Genomic DNA, 14,428 nt, shown 5'->3' on the forward strand with positions numbered 1-14,428 from the left:
GCCTGTACTTTTTCACTTTGGTGAAAAAAGTTGAATCAATGCTTGAAGTTTCACTTAAGTATTTTTTTTTTTTTAAGTCAGGTATGTACTTCTACTAAGGAAAGAATGTCTGTACTTGTCCCGGGGTCATTTTTGACCCCAGAGGAGAAAAGGAGTATGACAATTGGGAGGACATTACGAGGATTAATGTACCTTTAATCACACATAATTAAACAGATTTATGGCTGGTAGATTGCCACACAGTACAGTATATGCAAATAAAGAGAGCGAGCCCACAGGCTGTAGGGAATAGCCAGCGAACCAGCTGAACTCTGTGACAGTGAGCCTTTCATGACCCACAGCGGGTAAATGTCAGTGGAAAGCATCCCAGCAACTCCACCGCGTGTCGGGGTCTGATGCAATCTGAGAAGTGTCGACTCAGCAGCGCGGTGAGTGAAATTTGGCTGAGCTTCCGGTGCCGCCCAGCTCCCGCCGTTAACCGCCACCGTCAGGGATTCAGAACCCTTACGACTGTCAACATGTCGAAAGTGAACAGGGGTTCCCATGGATGCCGGGCCATGGAAATAGCAAGAAAGTACCTGTCGGCTCCGTCCACGCCGCTGCTGACGCGGAGCTCCGGCCAGCGTCAGCGGAAAATGCTGAGCCAGCAGCACCGCATGGCGAGCTGCAACGCGGCCGGTACCGAAGGAAACCCCGCGGCGCTGGCCCAACAGGAGCACCTGGGGTATTTCTCCACCGGTGGACGACACGCAAAGACCAACCGGAATCTGATTTACCGGGACGTGAAAGCTTTCCTCAGTGAAGTTGGTGGAGATCCCCGGGAGGCTCGGTACTGGTTGACCCAGTTCCAGAAAGCGACTTCGGCTCATTCTCCCGCCTTTGCTGTTCTGGAGGTAAACTTTTACTCACCAAAAACAAAACAAAACAAACAAACAAACAAAACATATTAGAATATGTGTCATGTTTGTGGACATGATACGGAACTCCATAACGAGGACGAAGACGCGAAAAAGAAATCAATCCATCAATGATACATGAATAAATCATTAAAGATAATTATCAAATTAAATAAACTGAAGACAAATACATAGAGTTTGTACCTGCATAGTTCTTGTTCTCACTTGGCAGTAAGTCCGTACTCAGTATACACTACAGTATACACATATATTTTCATGAACTCTCTCTCTTTTTCTCAAAGAAAAAACTGAAATCAGATGCTTTGGGTTTTTTTTAAAATTTATTCTAGTACACTTCCAAAACAAAAGAGGAATAAATACAGCCAAAAATATAAGCATGTACTTAAATAATCAACAAAAACAAAAAAAACTGATAGCTCTTTAAAAAACCTATTCTTATCAGACTGAAACAGATCCCGTGTCAGCCAACTGGATTAAATTCTAGACTCTAATACTCAAACACTGTTTTTCTTTCTGCACCAGGTGGACAGCTCAGCGTTTGACAGCAGGGAAATGGTTCAGAGCCTGGCCTTTGGCCTGTCCTTCCTGCAGCGGATGGATATGAAGCCTGTGGTGGTTATGGGCTGGTCAGATCACCTGGAGACAGGGCTCGCCAAAGCAGTGTTTGGGTCTGAGTGCATGAAAGGACTAGTGAATCGGTGCCAGCAGCTGACTGAGGCGCTGCAGCAGCACACGGCCAGCGTCCTGCCATTCTTCTCCGCAGAATCACTCCTACTTCTGCATGAAGCACCGCAGGGAAGCAGGTGAGAGCTGAGATGTACCAGTTCAGTCTAAGGGAACACTTGCTTATAAATTGTGAATTCAACTTCAGTATTTATTTTACTGTTCAGATGTCAATGAAGTAGGTAAATTATCTATAAGTCATTAGCTATAATTACTGTCTATACAATTAATCTATGCACCTGTTTTATCAATTATTTAATGGAAATAATAAATCATTATATCTGCTATAGTTTTTAATTAGCCAGCTCTTATTCTTAAGGTATCAAATACTGTGATTTAGTCCAGGCTACTGTTTTTCTACCTGCGACACTGTGTACAGGCAGCCTGTACTATATAACCAGTTGCACTTTTATCTTGTTATTTAACCATCAGTTTCCTAATGATTAACAATGGTTATTTTAACATTTTATTTTTAAAGGTTCTCATTGTGAATATATTTTAAATACAAGTATGCTTTTAATGATTTGTGTAGGTGAGTGAATGGCAGTGGGGGAGGTCTTCATCAATAGAGAAAAACTGTAAAAGCTGTGAAAACACAGCATAAAGTCAGAAAGCAATGTCCTCCGTCACATTTTCCAAAGCTCTCCAGTGGGCCAGATTGGAGTCTTTGACGGGCCCCTGGGCCTTATGTTTCACACCCTGATTTAGACAGTTCTTAGTGCTCATGAGGTTAGGTCCTTACTCTTTTTCCTTTCCCTCTCCTTGCAGTGCGCCTCCATCCATTGCTATGGATACCAACCTCCTCCAGTGGAGTCTGGACTGTGGGGCAATCCCATTGGTTTGTCCAGTAGGCAGGGATGCGCAAGGTTGCTCGGTAATGTTGGATCCAACAGAGGTGACGGCGGCAATATCCCGAACCCTGCATCCACACAAAGTCATGTTCCTGAACAACTTTGGGGGCCTGCGGAGCCAAGAACAAAAGGCACAACATCTGGCTCCCACGCTGACTCTCCTATTATTGTCATATTTTTTTATTCATTTATATTTTCGCTATCTCTTTCTTAATGCTTTCTATCTGTGGTGCAGGTGCTAGGTACAGTGTCGCTGCCTGCTGACCTACCTGGCCTGTCCACTGCGACATGGTTAAGCGCAGCAGAACGCCAGAGAGTGACCGCCATAGCCCGACTTCTCAATCAGTTGCCAGCTGAGTCCTCTGCTGTGATCACATCTGCAGACACGCTGCTGACCGAACTGTTCAGCCACAGAGGTGAGACAACCGACTGACTTCAATGGCTGCCACATGTACACATGCAGCCATGTATGGAGAGACACCTGTTTTGAGATGTAACTTTTGAAGGCACCATATTTATATGTGTGTGAAGGTTGTTTTGGCCACCACCTCAAAAAAATTTTAACATGAGTTTTTTTGTCTGTTCCATTTCTCAGGGTCTGGAACGCTTTTTAAAAATGGAGACCCCATACACCGGTCAGTAGATATTACACAAACTCCTCCAGTATGACTTCAAAACCAGGTCATAATCCATCATTAACCCCAAACAAGACATTACTTTTACCTGCACACATGTACAGGCACAACAAAATACACTGATCTCTCTCTATATATGTGTGTGTGTGTGTGTGTGTGTGTGTGTGTGTGTGTGTGTGTGTGTGTGTGTGTGTGTGTGTAGGTATAACTCTCTAGATGGAATTGATGTGGATCGTTTGCTGGCGCTCATCAACAAGTCGTTTGAGAAAACTCTGAAGAAACACTACATTGACTCTCTGAAAGGACGACTCCACTCCATCTACCTTTCTGAAGGGTGAGTGCAACTATTCCAATGAAAGAATACCCAGACAGAAGGTTAAAAACACCACTTCATAAATTACAGGTCTGTTTCCCTTCTACTACAATTCTCAAAAATGATTTTCACTGACACGTGCAAACTACTCTTTACAATCAGTACAGATTTAGAACAAGCCAGTCTACAACATTAGTGTTAACAGATCTCATAGAAGAAATGACAAATTGACAAGAAAATGACAAAATACGATAAGAAATTCATGGTTGGGGTATTTCTTGATCTTAAAAACACATTTGATGTGGTTAACCATGAAATATTATTAAATAATTTGGAAAGGTTTGGGATGCGGGGGAGTGGGCACCAGACCTTGTGAAGATGGGAGAGTATAAATCGGAACCTTTGGACATTGTGTGTGGTTTACCACAGGGATTTGTCTTGGGGCCACAGTTATTTATTATGTTTATCAATGATTTATGCAAAATGTCAGATTGTTTAATATTTGTTTTATTTGCTGATAACACAAATATCTTGGGTGTGACTTCTGAAATGAACAAAATTTAGAAAATGGTTTGATATAAATAAATAATTGCTCATTCTGAAAATAAGAAAATTCATTAAAAATCATTTCATTCTTTACAGTTGTTTAGTGTTATTGTGTGGTCTGAGCTGCAATAAGAATGTACTTTAGTTACAGTTAAAATTTAAACATTTTTAATCTTGTCCTTCCAGGTACAGCGCAGCAGCTATCATCACCATGGAGCCGGTGAACAGCGGCACTCCCTACCTCGACAAGTTTGTGGTGAGCAGCAGTAAGCAGGGCCAGGGCACCAGCCACATCCTGTGGGAGTGTATCAGGCAGGACCTGGGCAAACTCTTCTGGAGGTCTAGAGCCACCAACAAAATCAACCCCTGGTAAGACATGTGACCTTTCACACTGGCATTTATATTACATGAACCACACTCTGAGCAAATATCTAAATATATGTTAAATACTACAGAAGAAAAAGATGAAATACTGTAATGTGCTGGAGTCTTGCTCCTCATTGGCTGCTTTTTCACTCATTTTCAGTCCAGTCTTTTAGCTGACCATTTCAAGAGAATATTTTGTTTGTTTGACATGTGATCCCTCTCTTTCCATCAGGTATTTTAAGCATTGTGATGGTAGCTTTGTTAATGGTATGTGGACTGTGTTCTGGTTTGGCCTGACGGACATCAGAGATTCGTACGAGCTGGTGGAGTACGCCAAGAGCCTTCCTGATTCATTCCACAGTGCTCCCACCTCCTCCCAGCAGCCTCCTCCACCTGCTGCAGGATCCTGACTCACCTGCTTCCCAGCAGCTCACTATGTAGCTGTCCAACCTTGAAAAACTGTGAACATTAAAATTTCTAAGGGCCTGGAATTTCATTTTGTTCAACTCTGCACCATCAAATACAGTGTTCTCAGTTTTTCTACACCTTAAAACCAGAACCTAAAGTTATGTGAAGAGTTTATTAGTACAGCTTTGCTCACTTACAGGGAAATGTGTATGTATGTGTATCCATTCAAAGCTGGGTCCACGCCACACATGGAGCAGCTCATTGTTTCTCTTTCTCATTTTGTGCTGCTCATTGTAGTCCCCGTCCAGTTCTGCAGTCACTGTCAGCTTGACCATGTGATGATGAACTGGATGAACCAGTTCTCCATCTGCTGTAGGTACTGATCCAGTTCACACCAGAACTGTGGAGTAGAAGAAGGACTACCCTCACCAGTTACACTGCAAGATGAACTCTCTGAAGAGGCAGCAAATTGTCCTGCTGACATGGAAAACATGAGACAGGAACAGCTGCAGCTCTTCCAAAAACAAGAGTGAAGAGAATCATCCACTATTAAAATAATCATCATTTGTCTTGGACACATAAATAAATACATTAATTAAAATGTGAAGTGAGTCACTAAATACACTCAGGCATCAGTTAATATAGCATGGTAGCCTGCTCAAGTAAACTCTGTGTGGAAACCACTGCAGTGTTTTAACCAAATCTAAAGAATCCTCTTTTTAAAAAGAAATATGGCCACAATCTAAATCATTCAAGAGACATGCAAGCTCAGGTTTTCCGCTTTGCTAAGGAATACAGACATCTACACACAGGGGACTCTGATACACTGCCAGTGCTGTGTAGCTAGCAAGTTCAGCACTTTTAAAACTGCTTATATATCTGACAGCACAGTAATAATGAACGCTCTCATGCCAAATTTATTTTCTGGGGATGACAAATTACAGAGCATCCATAGATCTGAGATTGTAACTTCCATGTTTCGTTGTTAACAGACATGGCAAATAAGAAGTAATTATAGCCAAAATGATTTTATTAATGAACACATTCCTGTGATCGAGGCATCAAATGCATAAAGATGTCCAAATAACTTTAGAATAGAGTACAGTATGGGACCACAATTGGTGATGAATCTCAGTGCCCCATGAAAAACACTATCCAACAAATGAAGCATTCATATACAGCACTCATCCATAATCAATGAAAAACAGGAATTATTTCTATAACAACCCCCAAAAGTGCAATATACTAAATGATTATCACTTGGAAATCCTAGATATTTAAAAGTAGACACCAACTCTTGTTTACCACTTTTATCAAATTCTAATCAGACAGTGCTGATCTCACAATGTCTGAAAACTATAGAGTACATACATTTTTTGTGTGCTTTTGCTGTATCATATATGACAATAGACAATAGCAACAGTAACAGTACTGCCATTTTTAGGAAAATATGACTGAAAAGGAGACGATAGAGTTATTAGCCAGACATTAACCCGTTCACAGAGCAGAGACTGAAGTACATTTAACAAAACTGAAAGTTAGATTAGTGTATAATTGTTTAAATTAATATGATCAACTCCTCTTAATAGAGGAGTAACAATGGCAGATTAGTGCAAGGGAACCTTTAGATAAGGTTGAAAATAGATGCAACCGTGTAGCTGAGATTGCGGCTGCTAGCTTTAGGAAAAACATTTGAATCTTAGTAAGATAAGATAAGATAAGATAACCTTTATTAGTCCCACGCGTGGGAAATTTGTTTTGTTACAGCAGTAGACAGTGCAAAGTTGTATAGAAAAATTAGAGAAAAACACTGGAATAAGATATCAATAAGATACTGTACACAATAGAATAGAATAAAATAAAATACTATATACAATTGAATAAGATAGAATAGAATAAAATAGAATACAAATAATCGAGTATAATACAATGATGCCAGAAAAAGAGTAATTGTGTTATTGCTATTGCACATGTGTGGATGTGTGTGTTTGATCAGTTGAAGTCTTTGTTGTGGAGTCTGACAGGAGGAAAAGTGGGTGCCGCAGCCTGCCACTGAAGGAGCTGCTCAGTGCTGTCAGAGTCTCCTGCATGGGGTGGGAGATGTTGTCCAGCAGGGATGACAGCTTAGCCACCATTCTCCTGTCACTCACCACCTCCACTGGGTTCAGAGGGCATCCTAGAACAGAGCTGGCCCTCCGGATCAGCCTGTTCAGTCTCTTCCTGTCCCCGGCTGAGATGTTGCCGCCCCAGCAGACCACACCATAGAAAATGGCTGAGGCCACCACAGAGTCATAGAAGGTCTTCAGTGGGCCCTTGGCTTCACTCCAAAAGACCCGAGTCTCCGCAGCAGGTACAGCCTGCTCTGCCCTTTCCTGTAGAGGGCGTCTGAATTATGAGTCCAGTCCAGTTTATTGTTCAGATGAACTTCAAGGTACCTGTAGCTGTCCACAGCCTCAGTGTCCATACCTTGGATGTTCAGTGGTTGCAGTGGAGGATGTTTGTGCCTGCGGAAGTCTACCACCAGCTCCTTGGTTTTACAGTACGCTGATTTACGAGGATTGAGTTCTTTTTCTAACCTCTGTTATGGTAAAGTGAATAAAATTTAAAACCTGAGTATTCCTAGTGGTTCTTTCAGGAGTTGATGTATTTCAGTAGATGTGCCAGAATTACATAAAAAACAGACAAAATAAAATTATTCTTTAAATATTTTACTATTTCATTTCTATCACTCGCTCTGAGAGCAGCTTGATTTTAAAAAACTGACAAAAACTCAATGGTCAATATGTCTTTGGATTTTTAAGGCATTCTGCTGTTGTGGAAAACTAAAACTTTGATTTTACTTTATATGTCACTCTAAAGACAGGAAATATCTTCAGAGGGACACTGTGCACATATTTTGTACATTGAAAAAGCCCCAGATCTTACTTAGCCTGAGAAATAACTTGAAATATTCTCTGACTCTCTGTGAGATTTTCATCAAAACAAAACACAGATGTGACAGTGATGCCATCAGGATTATAGAGAGCCAATAGAAAGCTTATTCTTACTTGTTTGCTAAGGTAACTCCAGACTGTGATTTATTCTTTGGTCAGTTGGTGTGTTTTGTTCTAAGATTTTCAGCCTGGTTACACTGGATTTGCTGTTTTCCACAGAGGAGGTGGGAGCACTGTGGATTTAATATGGAAGGCTCTTGGCGTGCTCCACCAGCTCCTACAAATCTCTGATGTCCGTCAGGCCACCACCATTAACAAAACTGCCATCACAATGCTTAAAATACCTGATGGAAAGAGAGAGATCACATGTCAGATGTCAACATTTATCTTTACTGCAAGTGGTAATAAGATTATGTGTTATGATATATGCATTTTTTTCTTGCACAAAAGCCTGGACATTTTCCCTGATCACAAAGGTGAGTGAATTATGTAACACACAGTTTCATGAGAACTGTGCAGTTTTGTCTTTGACCAGCAGGTCGAGCCCTGTACCAACAAGATTCACAATAATAGATAGGAAATATGTTAAATTTTTTTTGATTTGATGGCAGCAATCACTTAAAAAAAGATAGCATGTATCTACCTCTGTGTCACATCCTGTCTTTCTTTAGCAGCAGTCCATAAGTGTCTGAGATCTCTGGTTAATGCTTAATGAGAAGCTCGTACACAGCAGTAATCATCGAATGGAAACCTTTTACTTATTTGCTTGGTTACGTCGAGGGGATGATTTTTTTTTTTAATTTTTATGTATTTTTTGTCAGCTGGTTTATTTTTGTTCTGAAATGGTCAGCCTGGTATCACTGGATTTGCTGCTGTGTTTTGGATATTTGCAAGTTTTCATTTTATAGAAGCCAGAATATTTACATCGTACCTGGTAGAACATGGTAGTGATGAACGTTCACACTGCAGGTCTTAATGCTCAATTCCGATTTTTTGATCAAATCCGATTTTTTTGGTCTGCTTGTTCACACTACAAATAAAATGCGACAGCAAACGCGCTCTAGTGTGAACGCTCAAAGCGGCCCGCATGCACAAAAGAAGATGTCACAACGTGCTCTGTTTAGACCCAGAGCAAACAGTATTGTTTGACTGATGGCCCTTAATATAAAGACCTCGGACTTTACGTTTCCCAATTTTTGCTTTAAGTTATTTTGTTATTTACATAATAATGTAGATAACCTAATAATGATCCTTATTGCTGTTTTAGAGAGGAGCGGTGCTTCAAAGGATAATCTGCAGATTTCTGTCAGAATCTGCAGATTATACAGTACAAATAAAATGTTCACGTTTCTCCAACGTTGTCTTCCCAACAGTTTAACTGACAGCTACACTGGATGGCCAGGAAGCGTTCGCGATGTCTTCTCCGGCGCTGATAATTGGCGTCTGTCTTGTGTCAGTGACGTAAAAGACGGATTTAATGCGACATGACCGTTCAAACAGCAGTCGCTTTCTAAAACATCAGATATGTATCGGATTCAGTACCACATACGAAAGTGACCCAGATCGGATTTGAAAATATCGGATTTGTGCCGTTCACACTGTCATACCATGATCGGATATATGGGTCGCATAGGGTCAAAAAAGTCGGATTTGATGCGCTTTCGCCTGCAGTAGTGTCACTGGAACTGTGAGTGCAGTTCCAACTTTAACCACTTGGTGGTGCACCAGATTAACTGTCTGTACAGTGGTAGGAGGCTGTCTTCGTTCTAAAAACGCGCCCTGCTCTGAAATATTCACAATAATGCATTTAATCAGAAATTCTCCTCAGCATTTGGTAAAGACCAAAATCAAAACTTGTAATGATAAATAATTTTAGTATTTGTTGTCTTCTAATGTTATATTTTGCCAGCTTGTCTACTGGAGACAGTGCAGGATAAAATGAGAGTCCACTGTTTCTGACATCATGCTGTTACAGCGTGCCCACGCAGAGGTGTTGTGTGCTTCAGCATGTCATAATAAGAAGGTAATTTAACACACTGAAACATACTTTACCTGAAATGTTAACGAGCAAAAGTGCAAACTGTTCTGATAATGCGGGGGCATGACATATACAGAGATTAGTAGCTCATTTTAACCTTCTGATCCACTATTCTCCTGGGATATCACTCGTTACCAGCCAAGGAGCTGATGTGCGTTTTTATTTTAGTGTGTTAAAAATTTCTGTTCCTTTGGTCAAATTAGTCTTCAGAGTTTGTTTACAGTACAGGTCCAAATGGAGGTGACAGCATGTTAAAAGGATGTTACCGGTCAAGAAGCAGCCTGTATTCAGTCTGAATATTGCTATAAACTAATACAGATTAGTTTATGCTTTTATTAGTTTGTAAAGTTTGTTTGACTGTTATATTTAAACTTTGGGGGACAGCATAAAGACTGAGAGCAGGTTGGAAATGATGAAAACAGCAAAAAGAGAGATATTGAGCAAAAAGTGTAGTGGACATTTAATCAAAGTCAAAAACAAATATATAAAGGCAGTGTAGCTTGTTTTGGCAATATTCACCAATGATGATTTCACATAACCAAGCAGATCCCCTGCCTGCCCTTAGGATAAGATTATATAACATATTGTATTATATAAAATACAAGATTTATGTTATTTTCTAGTTCAATACTATACATTTGTGTGCAACTGGAATGGACAGAGAGATGGCAGACTGTACAAGAGCAGGAAGAACAAGGTAAGCAAATGCGTGGTAGTGAGGTTAGGTAGGAAAGCAGAAAATAAATTTACATGGATGCTTTGAGTGCTTTCTAGATTTCTAGATTATGACATGAATGGTACTATGGTAAAGTATTATGGCCATCACACTATTATTTATAATTGTTTAAATAACTCGTGTCTTAAGTCATTCCATCATACAGAAAATAAAAAAGCCACGTGGTTCACTTTTACATCGCAAATTGTTAGAAATATAAGCCGTTCATAACAACCTGAAAGGTTGGGAGTTTAAAATGCAAACCAATGGAAGCAGAAGTAGAAGACTATAATGTCACAGAGCACACGGTGTCTATTACTGTGTAGACATTTATAAATAAGAGCTTAATGAAGACACTTCATTTCTTAAGAAATATGCAGATGGAGTGATCTTTATCAAAAAGTGGAAGTTATGTCTGCGGCAAAACCGCTGTACACAAGAACTTCAACAATCTATAGTGTGTGAGGCTGTTTAAGTTAAGGGTGGCTTGCCCTTCTCACCCACGTGTAACAAACCATCTGTTGGGGGTCGTGGATTTGACAGGTGAATGTTTCTTATTTTAAGATAATTTTTTGTTTTACACTCTATCTAGAAGCTATTTTTGCTTGAAATAAATGTAAAATGGTTCATTTTTAGATTTACAGACTAAATAAGAAAAAAAAGTAATATATACTTGAAACAAGTCTAATCATCTCACACATGGGACTGGAAAGTAGCTTGTAATGTTCAAAACAAGATGGACAAGATAATCTGGCTAAATTTAAGACAATAAATCTTGTTAAGCTACAAGAAATTTGCAGTGTTAGCATTGTGAAAGTGGGGAAACATACTCCTGGCTGAGCATAAGATTAATGCTTACAACTTAGAATCTCAGAATCTCTCTAAATGAAATTCAAAATGTTTTTGTAAGTAAGGCTAATGTATAATTTGACTTCTAAGGCACACACACACACACCCACACCAACAACAACAACAACAAGAACACAGAGAAGAAGAAGAGGGGGTAGTTTACTATGCATCATAAAAACGCAATCATTAATCTTCCAACTGTATCTTTCTGTTCTGACTTTAGAGTCCTTGTTTGTTTACTGAGCCGTACTTTGGGAATCATACTGTTGTGATACTGGGGAGAAAGGTGTGAGAGACTAAACCATTACACACAAAACTTCAAAACTCTAAAGAGTATGTGAGGCTGTTAGCTGTGTTGTCCAGCAATAAACTTATCTACAATGTGTGATTTGCACTTCTGGCCCGAAAAGCAGTGGTTTAACAAATTTCACTGCAAACTTTAAAGGGAATCTGGATTTAAATAGAACATAATAGATACCTTTCTTGTTCAAAAAGTTTACTGACATAGGAGCTAGGGAACTCAGTAAGTACAAGCAACAATAGTTTAAGGACACTTTCTCAAATAAAGAGGATTTCCTCATCTGCAGTTTGTAAAAAAAAAAGTGTGACATTAAAAACAAATCAGCAGATCCACAAATGATGGATACAGACTCTTTTCAGCTATAGAGGCAGAGGTACGCTTCATGTACTTATCAACATACAGTTCAAAGGCCTGCATTAGAGTGGATTGGTGCACACTTGGGCATCTTTTATTTAGCATGGTTATACCACTGTGAATTTTGTTATATAAATATGCTCAAGAATCTATCATATGTTTGACATCCAGCTAAAAACTTGAAAATATATATTTTTAAACCAGTAACTTTGCAATTTTAGAGGAAATGTTTTTGGACAACAAATGTGTCACATTTTTAAACATGGTCTGAATAATCAGCACTGACAGACAGACATTTATTAAGCGCAGGCTATAACAGACATGCTTACTGTGTGAAAGGACTGCGCATGTCTTGGAGCAGAGAAAAACGCTGTATTGTTGCTATTCTCTTTTGCATAAGCAACACCCGACTGTCAGAAACACTCTGTGCGGGTAGCAAAGGCTCCAACGCACGTCCAGGCATCAACCGGTTTTTCCACCGGCTGGCTGGTCCCTCAGGTTTCATGCTGGGATCTGCAGCACAACCTCGCACAGTCCCCTGGGGCATGGCAAAACTTGTAAGTCCTAGTTTGGGTCTTCACTGCTCCTAGACAATTAACAATTAAAGAAAGTGATCCAAAACTCAAAACGAAACTCAAATCAAACAGTACAGTCGGAATTGTCCGTAACCATCCTCAGTTTCACAAATAAACAAAACGCTCTAGCACCTCTACGTCATTTTGGAAAGGGTTAGAGCCTTTATACATAGCATATGCCAAGCAGACTCAGTGGGAGATAAATAATATGTAGCCTTAAAATTAAACATCTACAGTTTAAAGAGACACACAGGTCAGTACCTCACTATTATCTCTAAACATTCAGATCCATAAAAACATCAGTTTCTTTAACAGAGGACGCATGAAACGAGCAAAGCTGGCAGTTCTGGCACTGCTGCATGGTCTAATTTCACAAATTGGCCTACATTTTGCAAGAAAGACAGAAAGACCACACAGTTAAAACCTGTAAAAATACTGAATTAAGGAAAAAGTGTCACGGCTGAGGAGCAGTCGTGTGGTGTATTGAGAAAAGGATCCAAAATGTGAGTGTTTATTTACAGAAGTGACAAAGTGACAAAAACAGGAAGAGCAGAGCGGGGAGTTAACAAACCTAAACTGGTGAAAACTAACCAGAAACCAAATGCTCACGGGAGGCGGGGCAAAATGTACAGAGAAGGATGGCAGAGAGACGCAGAATGAACACCGGGTTACACAGAGTAGTGAAGACTGACACAGAGTAACACAGACGACACGACAGAGAGCACAGGAAAACACAGGGCTTAAATACACAGGGGAGTAATCAGGGAATGGGCAACAGGAGGGAGACACAGCTGGGAGAAATTAGGCTAACGAGACAGGGGAGAGGTAAAACTGAACACACTGACATGAGACATGAACTTTCAGAATAAAACAGGAAACAAACAGACACAGAGAACCCGACAGGACACTGAACTTGACAGGCAGACTCATGAGCAGAAACAGTGACACCATGGACAGACAGAGGGAACACAGGCAGGCATGAAACAAAAACACTAACACATAGCAACCCTAAACAAAAGACAAAACAGAATAAACGAGAACAAAGAATAATATAATGAAACACAAAACACTGAGTCCTCAGACTCAGGACCATGACAGTACCCCCCCCCCCCTCAAGGGCTGGCTCCAGACAGCCCAACAGAAACACAAAACCGTCCAAAAAACAGAAAACAACCCAACCAGGGCGGGCGGTGCGGGTCCAGGACGGAGGGACCGAAACCGAAAACAAAACCACAACCAAAACACTGGAGCATGGGAAGCAGATCAAACAGTTCGAGAGGCCGCCCCAGATGATGGCAACACTGGAGTCCATAACAGGGCAGTTCAGGGGGCCAACCGGGAAGCCAGTAGCAAAGAAGCTCAAAACAGTTCGGTTCGGGAGGCCAACTGTGCGAAAAGCAACGGTAGCGGGGCAGGTCCGGAGGCCAGCCGTAGGCAGTGGCGTGGAAACAGCTCTGGGGGCCGACCGTGCGGATGGCAATGGCGGCGAAGGGCAAACAGTTCTGGAGGCCGACCGTGCACACGGCAACGGCGGCGGCGCAGGCAAAACCAATCAGGAGGCTGACCACTTGGAAGGCAGTGGCGGCCACAGAGCAGGTCCGGAGGTCGGCCGCGATGCCAGCAGCAGCGACAAACTCTTTCCGGAGGCCGTCCCCGACGGCCATGATGCCAGCTTAGAGGCCTGGAAAACGGCCGGCAGAGGCGAGGCGGAACAGGCCGAGCTGGGTCCACTGACAGTGTGGCAACCGCGGGGCCAGACGAGGCGGGGCCAGATGAGGCGGGGCCAGACGAGGCGGGGCCAAATGAGGCGGGGCCAGGTGAAGATGAAGTCACGGAGGCTGGGCCAGGCGAAGCTGAAGAGGCTGAAGCAGAGGCTGGGCCAGGCAAGGCTGAAGCAGAGGCTG

The 14,428-nt window shown here is 41.4% G+C and overlaps 1 protein-coding gene across 1 annotated transcript; it reads left to right on the forward strand.

Moving 5' to 3' along the window:
* The first annotated feature begins 245 nt into the window (after window positions 1-245).
* Window positions 246-5,360, forward strand: nags (N-acetylglutamate synthase). Its single transcript, XM_031738909.2, has 8 exons — window positions 246-893; window positions 1,440-1,720; window positions 2,409-2,622; window positions 2,727-2,907; window positions 3,087-3,126; window positions 3,329-3,460; window positions 4,172-4,354; window positions 4,584-5,360. The coding sequence occupies exons 1-8, from the start codon at window positions 396-398 to the stop codon at window positions 4,759-4,761; spliced, it is 1,707 nt and encodes a 568-aa protein (XP_031594769.2). The 5' UTR covers window positions 246-395; the 3' UTR covers window positions 4,762-5,360.
* Window positions 5,361-14,428: the final 9,068 nt, after the last annotated feature.

Source organism: Oreochromis aureus, linkage group 4 (genome assembly GCF_013358895.1).
Source record: "Oreochromis aureus strain Israel breed Guangdong linkage group 4, ZZ_aureus, whole genome shotgun sequence".
Taxonomy (NCBI): domain Eukaryota; kingdom Metazoa; phylum Chordata; class Actinopteri; order Cichliformes; family Cichlidae; genus Oreochromis; species Oreochromis aureus.

Excerpts from the sequence above, each read along its gene's own strand:
- nags (XM_031738909.2), top strand. The coding sequence starts at position 396 with ATGCAATCTGAGAAGTGTCGACTCAGCAGCGCGGTGAGTGAAATTTGG. Across the intron at positions 1,721-2,408 it reads GAAGCACCGCAGGGAAGCAG|TGCGCCTCCATCCATTGCTA; the intron begins GTGAGAGCTGAG and ends CTCTCCTTGCAG. Across the intron at positions 4,355-4,583 it reads ACCAACAAAATCAACCCCTG|GTATTTTAAGCATTGTGATG; the intron begins GTAAGACATGTG and ends TCTTTCCATCAG.